Raw genomic sequence first — 15,657 nt, forward strand, 5'->3', positions numbered from 1 at the left:
TAAACCCACTCCGTCAGATGACAGGCCCTAGTCATCTTGTTGGGAGCAGTCCAGATCTCAGGACCAATTACCTTGAGTACCCAAGGCCCTGTGGAATAGATCCAACTCAATCTAGCAAATGTGTCACAGTACCCAGTGGTGCTCAGCATGTCCTGGTTAGCCAAGCACAACCCCCAGATTTCCTGAGAGCATCATAAAATGCCATTTTTGTCTCCCGATTGTCAACGACACCGTCACCCAAGAGATGGACAGTGGCAACCCAAACCTTAATTCCTTTGTCTTCTTCAGGGACATCTAACCCCAGCCAACCTGCTCCTGTGTTCCTCCCTTACATGAACAATGTGTAGAAGTAGTGTTGCAGCGACTGCATGAACATCGCCTGTTTCTTAAACTCAAAAAGTGTACCTTTGGACTTTGGAGGATATAAAATTTCAGCAAAAGGCATTGAGATGGATCCCGTTAAAGTTCAGGTGGTGCTGTCTTGGCAAACTCCTAGGTCAAAAAAGGACCTGCAGAAGTTCCTGGGGTTTGCCAACTTCTACAGAAAATTCCTGCCCACTATGCAAAACTCACAACTCCCTTGACAGACCTCCTAAAAGGTAAGAAAACACCCTTTCAGTGGTCTGACAGAGCCCAACAGTCATTTGAACAGTTAAAGTGGCTAATTAGCTCTGAGCCCATTGTATGAATCCTAATTCACAAAAACCTTTGTCCTGCAAACAGACACTTCCTCTGTGGCAGTAGGAGCTGTACTTTTATAACTAGGAAAGGAGGAGAGAGAACTCCCCTCTGTGCATATCACTCTCAAAAGTTAACCCCTTCAGAGCTAAGCTATTTGGGAGAAGGAACTTTTAGCCCTAAAGACAGGTTTGGAAACCTGGAGACATCTCTTGGAAGAGTCACTTCACCTGGTCAAAATTAGAATGGACCATAGAAACCTGGAGCCTCTCTAAACTGCCTGCGTGATGAATCAAAGATAAGCTCATTGGTCATTCTTCTTTTCGTGTTTTAACCTCAAAATCAATTACATCTCCACTTCAAAAAACCAGCAGGCAGACACGCTCTGGTTCCTGAAAGCCTGAGTATCAGATGGAAGGAGAAGAGAATCCAGCCTGAGTACTGATCATCTGACCCAAAAGTCTGGCCATATTAGTCGAACCCCAGTCCTGGGTAGAGGGACTACGAAGACAGCAAGCGCTTGGCCCTTTTCTGTGCACCACGTTGGCAGAGTTGGGACAAGGAGAAGGAGCCACGAAGCGATCCCCTTTCTCACTGAAAGGTGGTCTACTCTACCGCTTGCACATGGCGTATCTGCCTTCCAAACAACTGAGGGAGAAAGCATTATGACAGTGTCCTGTCTCTTGCACAGCTGGGCATTTTGAATTTTCTATAACATTACATGTGGTCACTGGAGATTTTTGATTTTTTTACTTCTGTAAAAAGCCTGAAACCTGCCTGCCTGCTCATTTTCAAATTATGGCCCAGATTAACCCAGTCTGTTCTAAAGTAGCACTTCCCCTCTCAATGAAAATCCACATGGCTTTTCACTGGTCCTTGCTTTCCTCAGTGATTACCGGAGGCCCTCCTCATGCAGACTCGGGCCCTCCTCATGCAGACTCAGGCCCTCCTCCTCTGCTCTTACTGGAGGGAGATGAGGAATTTGAAGCAGAAGACATACTAGAATGTTGTCTGTTCCATGAAAAATTACAATATTTGGTGGACTGGGAATGTCCTGACCCTGAAGATTGATTCACATAATAAACCCTATTTACTTGGAGATCGACTTCTTTGTTTGACTACAAACATGCTGGGAGGGCTTAAGACTTGACAGTGAGGGTAATTAGGTAAATCAGACGGCACGCAATGAGCACACACAGAGGTGGTTAACAAGCCACCATGGCTTATTAACCACTCTTGTGTTGTGTGAACCCGGTCACTAGATCTGTTTACACAGGATGCATTTGCATGACACAACAGTCTATTGTGGGTGACAAGCTACACACTGTGGGTTGTTTTGTGAACAACCACTGTGCGTGGTCTATGCACCCAACAGACAGGGTTGTCATGGCTTGTTTCCTACCCCTTCCCCCTTGATCTTCCAGGTGGCTCTACCCAGTATCCCAGGGGATGTGGCGGCACAACCCGTCTTGTCTGCCAACAAGTTCCCCATCCCCACTCCAATCGCAATCCAGGTCATGATCAGAGCCCTTAAAAAAAAGTTTCTTTCCTTTTTTTGCACAAAAACGGGTCTGGCACAAAACAACCACATTTTCCCAGCCCCAGGAAATGTGTACAAATGGCCCCTTCATTTTCCTTTTCTCCTTTCTTAATATACAGGCATGGCTTGCCTGGACTCTTGAATGTTTGAGCTGTCAAACATACAAGGTAATAGGCAAGGCTAGAATGTATAGAGGCTGGTTTGACTGCCTTTGGCAGTTGGCAGGTGGGGAAATTGAGTGTCATTCACCCCTTCATCAGGGTTATCCCCAGGTTTCAAAGGTTTGCCCTGAACCTTGGGGGTGCCCTGCTAAGAATCCCCACTTGCCTGAGTCCCCAGCAACTGTTTTTCAGGATGCCTGACACACCACCCAGTGTTTCGCTCCCAAACTCTGGAACCACATCTAGTTTGACAGCTGTCAAACTAGAAGCAGTTACTGGGAGGTGGAGCAAAATGGGCAGGTGCAGTTTTCCATGCAAAAGGGTTTGTGCCAACTTGGGGAGGGGTGGTCTCAAAGGAGGGGATCCCCAAGGCTCGGGGCAATCCTTCAAATCCTGGGGATCACATGGGGAACTAGCTGACCTTGAGCACGTTGACAGGTCACTTAGCAAGGTGATCCCTGGGGCTTCATGTGTTGCACCAGCCCTGCGGGTGCCCCCGACTAGTCCACCCCTCCCCAACTTGGCAACTCCATCCATGCTCCCTGTTCTGCTAGCTGCTCCGCAAGACCCACATGCTGGTTTGCATTCCATGCTGATGTTCCCAACAGAGGGAGGGTTTCTAGTTACTTGCTGTTCCAGGGAAAGAATGGACTCCTCTGACCTGTGAGTCAGTTGGCTGTCATGCTGCCTGCCCAGAATTTCAACTGCCCTGCTCAGTTCATAAATGAGACCATCTTAGGAAATGCACTGGGATGGGTCCAGAAATCAATTGTTGCCTAGGAATGCCCATTACTTAATTTCTAGAAATTAAAGGTATCAAAGTCACCTGAAGGCCAGGCTCTATGAACTTCCCTTGGATACCAGAAGTACAGGGTACGGCAGTGATGAATGCAAATACAGTGGTGGGGATAAAGGCACTCTGCACATGTAAAGGCACTCACTCTTTATGTGTATACACATTTTGTGTGTATACACATACATGTTGTAAGAGCTGGTGGTTATATGGATTAATTAAATCACTGTGAAATTTTGGATGAACAGTCGTTTAGAAATGTCTTTAACTTCATAAAATCAGAATAGAAAGGAAGCTGTGAAAGTTTAGTGAAGGACACAACTTATGTTTACAGCACCATCAGTGTACTTATTTATTAATTACATTTATGAGTCACCCTATAGCTGAAGCTCTCAGGGTGATGTACATAATAAAAACACATACCATAGAACACATTAAAAGCATTTTTAAAAGTTTTAAAAGCAGCTACAATAGTTTAAGGTATTTTTAAAAGAAGAGATAAATATCTGAGGAGCTAAAACATGGAAAAAGACTATTTTAAATAACAGCATGAAATATATAATGAATACATGACATTTTGCAGAGTTACATGCGATAAAGTCAAGCCCCTCTCCCCAGTCCCAAGGAACAACTTAAATTTCAACAGTGGGAAAGACAGCAGGGTGAGTGAGAGTGGAAAGGCAAGTGTAACTAGGAGTCACAGTTAGTGCAGTTACACTTCAGAGTTGAAGCAATATTGTTGAATGCCCCTACATTTATGCACTAAAAAGAAAGGCAAATGCCAAAGAAGGTCCCACCTGTCTCTCTTTGTTCCCTGTAGGTGATGCATCTAGCCCAGGTGAGTTTTCTCATCCATGCCTTTGGCTCAGCCTTCACCTTGGACCTTGAATTGAATCAGTAAGTATCCTCTGTGGAGGCAATCTTCTTTCAGGTTTGGATGCAGGAGCTCCCATGTGTGTGCATCAGAGGGGCAGGGAGGGGGAGTCGTGGTGGGGAGGCATTGGCTGGTCAGAACCCTGTAACTCTGCAGTCATGAACATCCCTCCTAGGCAAATGGAGCCAAGGTCATATCAGCAAAAATGTTTGGTCCAGCTCTTGATGGGACTGTACCACTTCAGATTCTAGGTAAGGGGGAGGTAATGTTCTTCCACATTAAAAAAACTCACTGCGTAGAGAAAATTAGTATGTCATATAACAGAGAAGACAGTGAACTCTTCTCTGTGATACATTGGTTTTTCATCTGCAGGTGTGTGTTTAATGTGGGGGGGGGCATTGAAACATGTGATAGATCATTTGCTTTCATGTATGTGGTCCCAGTATCAATCCCAGTTAAAAAGATCTCGAGTAGCAGGGCTGCCTGAGATTTTGCATAGCTACTGCCAGCCAGAGTAGGATGGTGTTGCACTAAGTGGTGTCATTTAGTGTAAGTCAACTTTGTATGTTCGCATGTGATGCCTCTATCTGTTGTGGAAAGTGGGACAGTCCAGCTGGAGCTGCATCATGCAACTTTGCTGACCCTGTAGTTTGGCTCTTAATCAAGGAGACCCTTTTCAGTGCCATAGTGACTCCGAGACCTCTGTCTCTGACAACTGTGGAAATAGACCGCAAAGTCATATAGTAAGTAGAGAGGTGACTATAAACATCAGTGCAGCATGGTAGCAAATTAAAAGGCAATTTGACTGTCATAAATTACTTCGAAAGGGATTGAAACTGTAAACAGCATACTTTTGGCCCTATTTAGAACACTGTATTTTGCTTTAGTTGCCCCATAAAAATTGTTGACATATAGATAGAAAAAGGTGCAGAAGAGGGAAATAGTGAAGCAGGTTCCTCACATCAAACTCTAAACCACGCCCCCTTTTGAAAAGTGACAGGTGCCCTGCCCCCTTTGGGAGACCAGATGTCCCGCCCTAGCTGGAAGTCCCACCTTTGGAAGGCCTGCCGGTCATGTGACCATCAAGTGACCCTGATGGGGGTCATGTGACCCCTCTACAAACTCAACATGCCACTGTGGACCAATAGGATGAGGTTTTAGAGCCCTAACAGGTATGGGTGCGGAAATGGCCCAAAGGGCCATTTCCAAACCCTCCCTGGATTGGCCCAGAGGGGTCATGTGGCCCCTCTAAGAACTTGCCCCATCACAACAAACCAGTAGGAAGAGGTTTTAGCCCCCTGACATGTGCAGGGACCCTGGACCCATATACGGTCACATCCCCACCCCCCAACAGGCCAATAGGAACAATTTTAGGTCCAGAAATAGCCTACCCCACCAGCCAGTCAGAAGAGGTGCAGCCAGATTCGATCAATGTAGCCATTTAGCTTGTCCAGACATGTTTCCTGCATAGAGAACATGGAGATGCCAGGCACCCTTGAATACTGAACCCCAGAAAAGCTGTAAGCCGAGTAATGTCTACATACTTTTAAAAAGAACTAGAAAGGGAGAGCTCCCTATAGCTCCTGTGAATGTAAGAAGAAAAGATGCAGCTGTGGCAAAGAACATACCTGCAGACATTTTTACAGAATTCCTGAAAAATCTGAGGAGGCTGTAAGCAGCCTGTTAAAACAATGAAGACCATCCGCAATAAGCAGTTCAATAAAACTTTAAGAAAGAAAAGAACTTTACATCTATATAGATGTACTGCCACAAAAGTTATAATTGCAGTTTTCACAGAGCTACTAGGGGGGCAAGCATTATGGAGACAGAAAAAGAGGTTTCCCAGTCAAAAAAGCATTTATATTAAGCTGTCTAGCAGCACGCCCTTCCTTCCTTCCTTCCTTCCTTCCTTCCTTCCTTCCTTCCTTCCTTCAGAACACTTGTTTTTATGTTTAAAACTTACTACAAGCTTACCTGCAATCTTCCCCATCACCCTGGACATATTTAGAAAGCTGTTAAGGGTTCCCCAAAAAATTATGCTCATCCCGTAAAGTGACTTTTGAGATGGAGAAGACACAGATCAAGCAAGGGACTACACAGAACTGTCAGGATCCAACTACTACACCCCCCCCCACACACCCACACTCACACCCAGTTTTGTTAGAGAGTGTTGTGTTAGTCTTGCTTAGCAGCATCCCTTCCTTCCCTCCTTCCTTCCTTCCCTTTCTGCAGAGCACTTGTTTTTACATTTAAAACCGACTATAAGCTTACCTGCAATCTGGTCCTTCACTCTAGACACATTTAAAATACTGCTAGGGTTTCCCAAAAACTATGCTCACCCCGTATCATTAATCGTCACACTGAGATGTAGAAGACAGACACAGATAAGCAATAAGATTGTGGAGTTCCCTAATTCCCAAGAGACAGGAGATTTTACAGTAGCTATTATGTACATAGGAAAGAAAAGTGAAATTTTAAATAAAAAAATAGACAGCGTGCAGCACATCTATTGATATGTAGGGGAAAATTGTACTTTGTAGAACAATGCAACTGGTGCTTGGAGTTGCCGATTAGCAAGTCAGGGTTGGGTGGGGTTTGAAGGCATATATATTATGACCTGATAGGTATAACTGAGACTGGGAAATTATGACCTGATAGGTATAACTGAGACTTGGTGGGATGACTATCATGACTGGAATACAGCAATTGAAGGATATAACTTGTTCAAAAAGAACAGGAGGAACAGAAAGGGAGGTGGGGTTGCACTGTATGTGAAAAATACGTATCTCTGCACAGAAATACAGGAGGAGGAGCTTGGTAGCCCCATTGAGAGCATCTGGGTTGAAATAAATGGAGTAAAGAATAAAAGGAACCTGGTGGTCAGAGTCTACTACCAGCCACCCAATCAAGGAGAAGACAAGGACGAAACTTTTGAAAAGCAAATAGCCAATGTTTTAAGGAAGCATGATATAGTAGTAATGGGGGACTTCAATTTCCCCGATATTTGTTGGGAAACAAATTCTGCAAAACATGGCCCCTCCAGGAAATTCCTGACTTGTGTGGTGGATAACTTCCTCCTACAGAAAGTAGAGGAAGGAACTAGAGGATCGGCTATCCTTGACTTGATCCTAACCAACAGAGATGACTTAGTGGATCAAGTAGCAGTTACAGGAACTCTGGGGGAAAGCGACCATGTTGTACTTCAGTTCTTGGTTCTAAGGGAAGCAAAAGCCGAGTGTAGTCAAACGCGTACCCTGGATTTTAGGAAAGCTGATTTTAATAAACTCAGAACAATTATCAGTAAGGTCCCATGGCAAGCGACACTAACGAGAAAAGGAGTCCAAGATGGGTGGGAGCTTTTAAAAATGGAAATTCTCAAGGCACAATTGCAAACAATTCCAACAAGAAGAAAAGGTGGAAGACAACAGAAGAAGCCAATGTGGCTTCACAAAAAGCTTAGGGATGACCTGCAAACAAAAAAGGACACATATAGGAAGTGGAAAGAAGGCCAAGCAACAAAGGAAGAGTACAGGCAGATAGCACAGAATTGCAGGGATGGCATCAGGAAGGCTAAAGCTGAGAATGAGCTGAGGTTAGCAAGGGATGCTAAAAACAACAAAAAGGCTTTCTTCAGCTACGTGCATAGTAAAAGGCAGGGGAAAGAAATGGTGGTTCAGCTATTAAATAAGGATGGCAAAATGATAACAGATGAAAAAGAAAAGGCAAAGGTGCTCAATTACTACTTTGGCCCAGTCTTCTTCCAAAAGAGGGTCTATGACCCCCCTGGCAAAGGCGAAGTACAGGCTGAAGGGGCAGGATTGCAGCTTGAGATCGATAGGCATATGGTCAAGGAACACCTAATTACTTTGAATGAGTTCAAATCTCCAGGGCCAGATGAACTGCATCCTAGAGTCATAAAGGAACTGGCAGAAGAACTCTCACAACCACTGTCTATTCTCTTTGAGAAATCATGGAGGACGGGGGAAGTGCCAGATGACAGGAGGAGGGCTAATGTCCCTATCTTCAAAAAGGATAAAAAGGAGAAACCTGGGAACTACAGACCAGTCAGTCTGACATCAATCCCTGGGAAAATTCTGGAGCAGTGATTACTTGAAGCCAACATGGATTTGTCAAAAACAAGTCCTGCCAGACAAATCTGATCTCATTTTTTGATCAAGTCACCTCCCTTGTAGACCGTGGGAATGCTGTAGACATCATATACCTCGACTTCAGCAAAGCTTTCAACAAAGTGCCCCATGATCTCCTGATGAGCAAACTAGCTCAAAGTGGGCTAGATGAAACAACGATCCGGTGGATCCACAGTTGGCTACAGAATCGGACTCAAAGAGTGCTTATCAATGGAACCTTCTCAAACTGGGGTGAGGTAACGAGTGGGGTACCGCAGGGCTCAGTCCTGGGCCCAGTGCTCTTCAACATTTGTATGAATGACTTGGAGGAGGAGGAGGTGCAGGGAATGCTGATCAAATTTGCAGATGACACAAAATTGGGAGGGATAGCTAATACTTTGGAAGACAGAAACAAAATTCAAAGTGGTCTGGATAGACTGGAGCACTGGGCAGAAAACAACAGAATAACATTTAATAGGGATAAATGCCAAGTTCTGCCCCTAGGCAAAAGAAACCAAATGCACAGTTACAAGATGGGGGATACGTGGCTCAACCACACTACAAGCGAGAAGGATCTTGGAATTGTTGTCGATCACAAGCTGAATATGAGCCAACAATGTGATGTGGCTGCAAAAAAGGCCAATGCTCTTTTGGGCTGCATTAATAGAAGCATAGCTTCCAAATCCCGGGAAGTACTAGTTCCCCTCTACTCAGCACTGGTTAGGCCTCATCTGGAGTACTGTGTCCAGTCCTGGGCACCACACTTTAAGAAGGATGCAGACAAACTGGAGAGGGTTCAGAGGAGGGCAACAACGATGATCAGGGGACTGGAAACAAAGCCCTATGAGGAGAGACTGAAAGAACTGGGCATGTTTAGCCTTGAGAAGAGAAGACTGAGGGGGGATGTGGTAGCACTCTTCAAGTACTTGAAAGGTTGTCACAGAGAAGAAGGCCAGGATCTCCTCTTGATCATCCCAGAGTGCAAGACACGGAAGAATGGGCTCAAGTTACAGGAAGCCAGATTCCGGCTGAACATCAGGAAAAACTTCCTGACTGTAAGAGCAATACGACAATGGAACCAATTACCTGGGGAGTTGGTGGGCTCTCCCACACTGGCGGCCTTCAAGACGAGGCTGGACAGCCGTTTGTCAGGGATGCTCTGACTTGGATTCCTGCATTGAGCAGGGGGTTGGACTCGATGGCCTTGTAGGCCCCTTCCAACCGTACTATTCTATGATTCTATATATACACATAAAATAGAGAAGATTCTGCTACATTCAGTAAACAATGAATAAACTATTAAGCTATGCCTTAAGCCTATCATCTCTATTCATGGGTGCCTGGGAGGTGGATATGGTGGTAAAGTTGAAGTGGGGAGAGTAAGCATTTTTGTAAGAATCACAAGGGTTACAACAACTCTGTAAGGCAGACAAAATTAAATATTTTGTAAAAATGAGAAAATAAAGGTTGTGAGGGTTATAACAAACCTCAAGGTAGACATGCTTTAAGTTTGCTGGGGCCAATCATCACCCCCTGTGTATTCCAAAAGGTGGGGGTATATGCTGGTAGAGTTGCAGGGAAAAACTACAAAAGTTACATCTTTGGTGGAGGATGTTGTAAAACAAATATTTAAAACAATGCTATTTCCCTTGACCTATCGGTCTTTGGCTGGGACCCAGCCAAAGATTGTCGCATGTGGGATGGTGCACTTGGGTTTCGGGAGACGGGTTTGGGAAGTCTTGAGCTAATCAGAAAGAAAAAAACTATAATAAAGAGGTGGTGCACAGAGGCAGCTTGCTATCCTGATCAAAATAAAACTTAGGCGCTGCTGTCTTGAATACAAAGAAGTAGCAAAGTATAGTGTTGCTACATTGTATGTAATTTAAAATGGGGATGTACTTTGTCCAGAAGATTGGAGGCTGTTTCCTGTAGAGATTTTGCAAAAAGCTCACCCCCTTACATATGACCCACAACCAAGAACCCCTTACCCTGCTGTCCTCTCCCCAACCAGCCACAAATAAATTGAGGTGGATATAGATGAAATGCCCTATGGATTATAATAAAGTCTTTTAAAGTAATTGATTGCAGGCAACTCCAGTATAACGATAATGTTTTGAAAGAGGGGTTTAATTGAGAAAGCACATGACACATTTAAAATCAGGAGGTCTACATGTGTAAAAGCAAGTTACACATTAGCAACCATGCTATTAAAAAACCTATCCCACAGATAATCAGGCTCTGTGTTAAAGCTTAAAGGTTTCACAGCATCTTTGTAAAAAGAAAAGTTAAATTCCTCTCTCGGGCGGGAGGGGTCAAAAGTAAAAGAATACATTAGAAAAAAATGGTAAGACTGAAAGCATTTAGCTGCTAACTTCTTAACCACAAGCCTGTACAAAGACTTAAAGCCTCATTTCCAGAGAATGATTACAAATCACACCTTTTAAAACAGAACCCTGTGGAAGTATATATGCCTGACCAAAGGGTCTATACTGTTTTACACTGCATGGCTGGGGTTGAATTGATGGTCTGTAAATTAAAAATTACTCAGGCCAAAGATCTCACAAGTTTCTATCTTGCCTATGCAGCAAGAGTAGTATCGGGGTCTGCGGATTTTATTTATTTATTTATTTATTTATTTAACGTTACCCAGATCTCTCAACAGTTGAAAATTCTGAGATTGGGGGGGGGGGGATTAAAAATCTATAGCCCTGTCAAAAAGCTATATGATTGGAGGCTGAATCAAGGCAAAACAAACTTAACAAAGCTTCTGCGAATACTTAGGTTTCTACAAAGGCCCAACCATCACCCTCAAATCCTCCAGCTAAAACCCCTTAAAACTAAGAATTTCTCTCACACTTCTAGCAAAATACAAAATCTCCTCAAAAGAGAAAAAAGCTACTTGCCTTTTAGCAGAACTGCAAGAATGTCAGGAACACATTTTGGGCGAAAATTTCTGTGGAAAAACAGAACAGCTTATTTAAAAAACAATATACTAGAGGTTTGAAATTTTACAATACACACACCCGCCCCCCGAATACTATTTGATCTGTTTGCTTGATGCTTAAAAGCATGGCCATGCCCAGGTCTTTCTATAAGATTTTTTTTTTTTTTTTGGTAAAAGGAGAGAAAGAGAAGTATACTTAACTTTTAGGAGAAAATGTGACCACCTGCCCAGGGGAAAAAGGACGTACCTGGCTTTGCACTTTTATACCTCCAAATCCTGTTGCGTGAGCTCTGGAGCTGCTATTGGATACAGCCAGGGATTCTCCACCTCCGAGGATCTTTTGCATTATCCACTTGCAGGGAAATTATGCAAGAGCTTAATTACCACCACACCTTCCTCTTCCTCAGCCATTTCCAAGCACATGGTTTTCAGGGGCCCAAAACTAGCTTTATGCATACTCTCGGTTCTACGTTCTTTGTGCTTTACAAAATAAATTAAGTGTATGTCTACCTTACAGGTTTGCTGTGAAGGATGTCTTTTGCTTCAGACCTGAAGCATTGCTAACCCTTGCAACCTTTGTTCTATACTTTTTTTACAAAATGCTTACTTTTCCCCAAGGAAAATAAAATCTGCTACACTTTCAATAATATAACTTTGATGATCTATGGGGTGGATTCTACAGTTAAAAACTGTTAAGAACCCTATTTTAATTACCACTGGAAACTGCAAGCGTACTTTTACAAAATTCTTGTTACAGGCTGCAACAGTATATTTCCCCTCTGTATAAATATACCGGGGGTTGGGGGCTGCAAGCACTTTCTGCGTATATCTTTAATGGTTACTTCTGTACATAGCAACTTAAAGGCTGTTATTGCGAAATTTTCTGTCTCTCAGGAATTGGGGAATCCCATACTCTCCAGTAATAGGAGTTTGGGTCAATACTTTTACCAATCTGCTAACAGCTGGTTTACAAAGAAAAACAGACAAAGGATTTTTACAAAATCTTAGTGGTGTTTAAAAACATGTCTACCTTGAGGGGCTGGTGTGACCCTTGCAACATTTATTTTCTGATTTGTACAAAATGTATAATTTTGCCTTCCTTACAGAGTTGTTGTAAAAGGTTCCTTTTGCTTCAGATCTGAAATGTTGCAACCTTCGTTTTTCTGCTTTTTACAAAATGCTTACTTCTTTTCTCAGTGGGGAAAATAAAAGGCTGCTACACTTTGAATAATATAACCCTGGTGATCTGTGGGTTAGTTCTACAATTAAAAACAGAAGGTGCCCCACTTTAAGTACCAATGGAGACTGCAGGCCTACTTTACAAGGCTGTTGTTAACAGCTACAACTAGCAGTACAATTTCCCCCTACATATAAATAGATGGGCTGCAAACAGTCTAATTTTTTAAATTAAAATTTCACTTTTGTCTCCTATGTACATAGCAGCTTAAAAGACTGCTATTGCAAAGTCTTCTGTCTCTCAAGAATTAGGGAACCCCACGTTCTCCAAGATCAGATGCTTAGATTAATACATTTTACCAAGCTGGTAACAACAAAAGTGAGAATGTATTTCCATTTAGAAGTCTAGACCATCGATCCCTACTCTTTTCTAAAGGGCAGCCCCTGTTTTTTGGCTCCCCATGTAGTATTTTTACAAAATCTAAGCGGCACTTAGTATTATTTGCTTTTTAAAGACACTTTAAGGTTTTACTTGCAACCTCTGTGATTTCTGTTTAATGATTCTTTCAAAATGATCCTTTAAAAAAGCTTACTTTTCTGCTTCAACTCTACCACCCTTTTGGATCTAGTTCCATTTTGGGAATTAGTGATAAAAGTTTATTCTTTCAAAATGACTCTTAACAAACAAAGAAAGGAAAATAGTTTTTCCCTGCAACTCTATCAGCATATACCCCCACCTTTTGGAATACTCAGGGCATGGTGGTGATGATGATAATGATATTTATTTATACCCCACCTTTTCCCCAGTACTGGGACACAAGGCAGCTTACAAACATTAAAATATATACAATTAAAACATATGAAAATGTACAAAGGTTAAAATATAATTAAACAACAATACAATTGAAATTATATTAAAGCAGCGTTTTAAAACAGCATTTTAGCAGCTTACCCCCAGGTTCCAGCTATGTCCCAAAGGCCTGCTGGAACAAGAATGTTTTAGCCTGCCTCCGGAAACACATCAAGGAGGGAGCCATCCTAGCCTCCCTGGGAAGGGTGTTCCACAACCATGGGGCAGCCACTGAGAAGGCCCTCTCCTGGGTTCCCACCAAATGTGCCTGTGACAGTGGTGGGGCTAAGAGAAGGGCCTCCCCAGAAGATCTCAGGACATGGGCAGGTTCATAAGGGAGGATACAGTCTTTCAGATAACCTGGACTGGAGCCGTATAGGGCTTTGTAGGTCATAGCCAGCATTTTGAATTGTGCCCAGAAACAGACTGGAAACCAGTGAAGCTGTTTTAACAAGGGAGTTGTATGCTCCCTGTAGCCAGCCCCACTCAACAGTCTGGCAACACTCTTCATATGCAGCCCCACGTAGAGCGCATTGCAGTAATCCAAACAGGATGTAACTAAGGCATGTGTCCCTGCAGCCAGATCAGACATCTCCAGGAATGGGTGCAGTTGGCGCACTAGTTTTAACTGTGCAAAAGCACTCCTGGCCACCACTGAAACCTATATATATGCCTGCAAACCCCACCCAACCCTGACTTGCTAATCAGCGTCTCCAAACACCAGTTGCATTGTTCTACACAGTACAATTTTCCCCTACATATCAATAGATGTGCTGCACGGCATCTATTTTTTTTAATTAAAATTTCACTTTTCTTTCCTATGTACAAAACAGCTACTGCAAAATCTTCTGTCTCTCGGGAATTAGGGAACTCCACAATCTCTCGGATTGGATGCTTGGATTACTACGTTTACCATACTGCTTAACAGCTAGTTTACAAGCAAAACAAAGCACATTTAAAATGAGAATTCATTTCCATTTTAAAGTATAGTTTTCCTACCCCAACTCTTGCTAAACAGCACCTCTTGATTCTGCCCCTCCAATTTGTTTTTATTATTTTTTTATTTTACAATTTTTTAGCAGTGTTTAAAGCATGTCTACCTTGAGGGGCTGTTGTAACCCCTGTGACTTTTATTTTTATGGATTTTACAAAATGCTTAATTTTGTCTTCCTTACAGAGTTGTAAAAGGATCTTTTTGCTTCATCTGAAATGTTGCAACCTTTGTTTTTTTGCTTTTTATAAAATGCGTACTTTTTCCCAATGGGAAAATAAAAGGCTGCTACACTTTGAATAATATAACCCTGATGATCTGCGCGGTGGCTTCTACATCTCAAAATCGGAATTAATGATACAAAGTCACTTTACAGGGGTGAACATACATTTTTCCTACTGGTTTGTTGTGATGGGGCAAGTTCTTAGAGGGGCCACATGACCCCTCTAGGCCAATCCAGGGAGGGTTTGGAAATGGCCCTTTGGGCCATTTCTGCACCCGTACCTGTTAGGGCTCTAAAACCTCATCCTATCGGTCCACAGTGGCATGTTGCGTTTGTAGAGGGGTCACCTGACCCCCATCAGGGTCACCTGACAGTCATGTGACCGGCAGACCTTCCGAAGGTGGGACTTCCGGCTAAGGCGGGACATCCGGTCTCCCAAAGGGGGCAGGGCACCTGTCACTTTTCAAGAAGGGGCATGATTTAGTTTGATGTGACCCACTTTCTCTACTGAGCGGAACAGAAATGATCAAGGGTTATTGCTAAGAGTAGCTAGAGAATTTTTCTTCAACAAGAATATTAGATACGGGGGCCATGCAATGAAATTGATGAGTAATGGATTCAGGACAGACAGAAGGAAGCAAACCTTCACACAATGCATAATTAACTTACAGAATTCACTGCCACAAAATATGATGATGGACATTAGCTCAGATGGCTTTAAAAATAAGTTCAGACAAATTTGCGATGGATAGGTCCCCCAAGTATTATTAGCCATGATATCAAAATGAAACCCACATATGCAATGGCAGTATATCCCTGTGTATCCCTACTACTGTGTAGTAGATGCTGGGACAAATAGCAATAAATGGTTATGTTCGTTATGCCCAGCTTGTGAACTTCTAGAGGTGTCCATCCCCAGGCAGACTTTGTCCTGGACATGCTGTTTTTAAAACAACAGAGCATCTTGTGGTATCTTAAAGATTAATTTATTATAGCCTAAGCTTTTATGGACTGAGTTTAGGCATCCTGGATCTGTTTGGTTTCTCACTAGAACACTGAGGTCCAGGTACAAAATAGCGACTCAGAAAAGTAGACATAGGACTGTAGAACAAGGGGTTTCTGAGTACATACCAGTGGAGGGCAACCCATGTGGGAGAGCCCACTATCTCCCTAGGTCATTGGTTCCATTGTTGTATTGCTCTAAAAGTCAGGACGTTTTTCCTGATGTTCTGCCAGAATCTGGCTTCCTGTAACTTGAGCCCATTATTCCATGTCCTGCATCCTGGAATGATTGAGAAGA

At 43.1% G+C, this 15,657-nt stretch overlaps 1 protein-coding gene across 6 annotated transcripts in view; it reads left to right on the forward strand.

The window, feature by feature from the left end:
* The window catches only part of ADAM11 (ADAM metallopeptidase domain 11), a 147,745-nt gene that overhangs the window by 15,572 nt on the left and 116,516 nt on the right, over positions 1-15,657 (forward strand). For all 6 annotated transcript variants that reach the window (XM_084857194.1, XM_084857198.1, XM_084857197.1 and 3 more), the window contains one exon: positions 3,993-4,069. In XM_084857194.1, coding sequence (XP_084713320.1) covers positions 3,993-4,069 — 77 coding nt within the window. The remainder of the gene's footprint in view (positions 1-3,992; positions 4,070-15,657) is intronic.

Source organism: Heloderma suspectum, chromosome 5 (assembly GCF_057233095.1).
Source record: "Heloderma suspectum isolate Gila_16-S chromosome 5, 16-S_ref, whole genome shotgun sequence".
Taxonomy (NCBI): Eukaryota; Metazoa; Chordata; class Lepidosauria; order Squamata; family Helodermatidae; genus Heloderma; species Heloderma suspectum.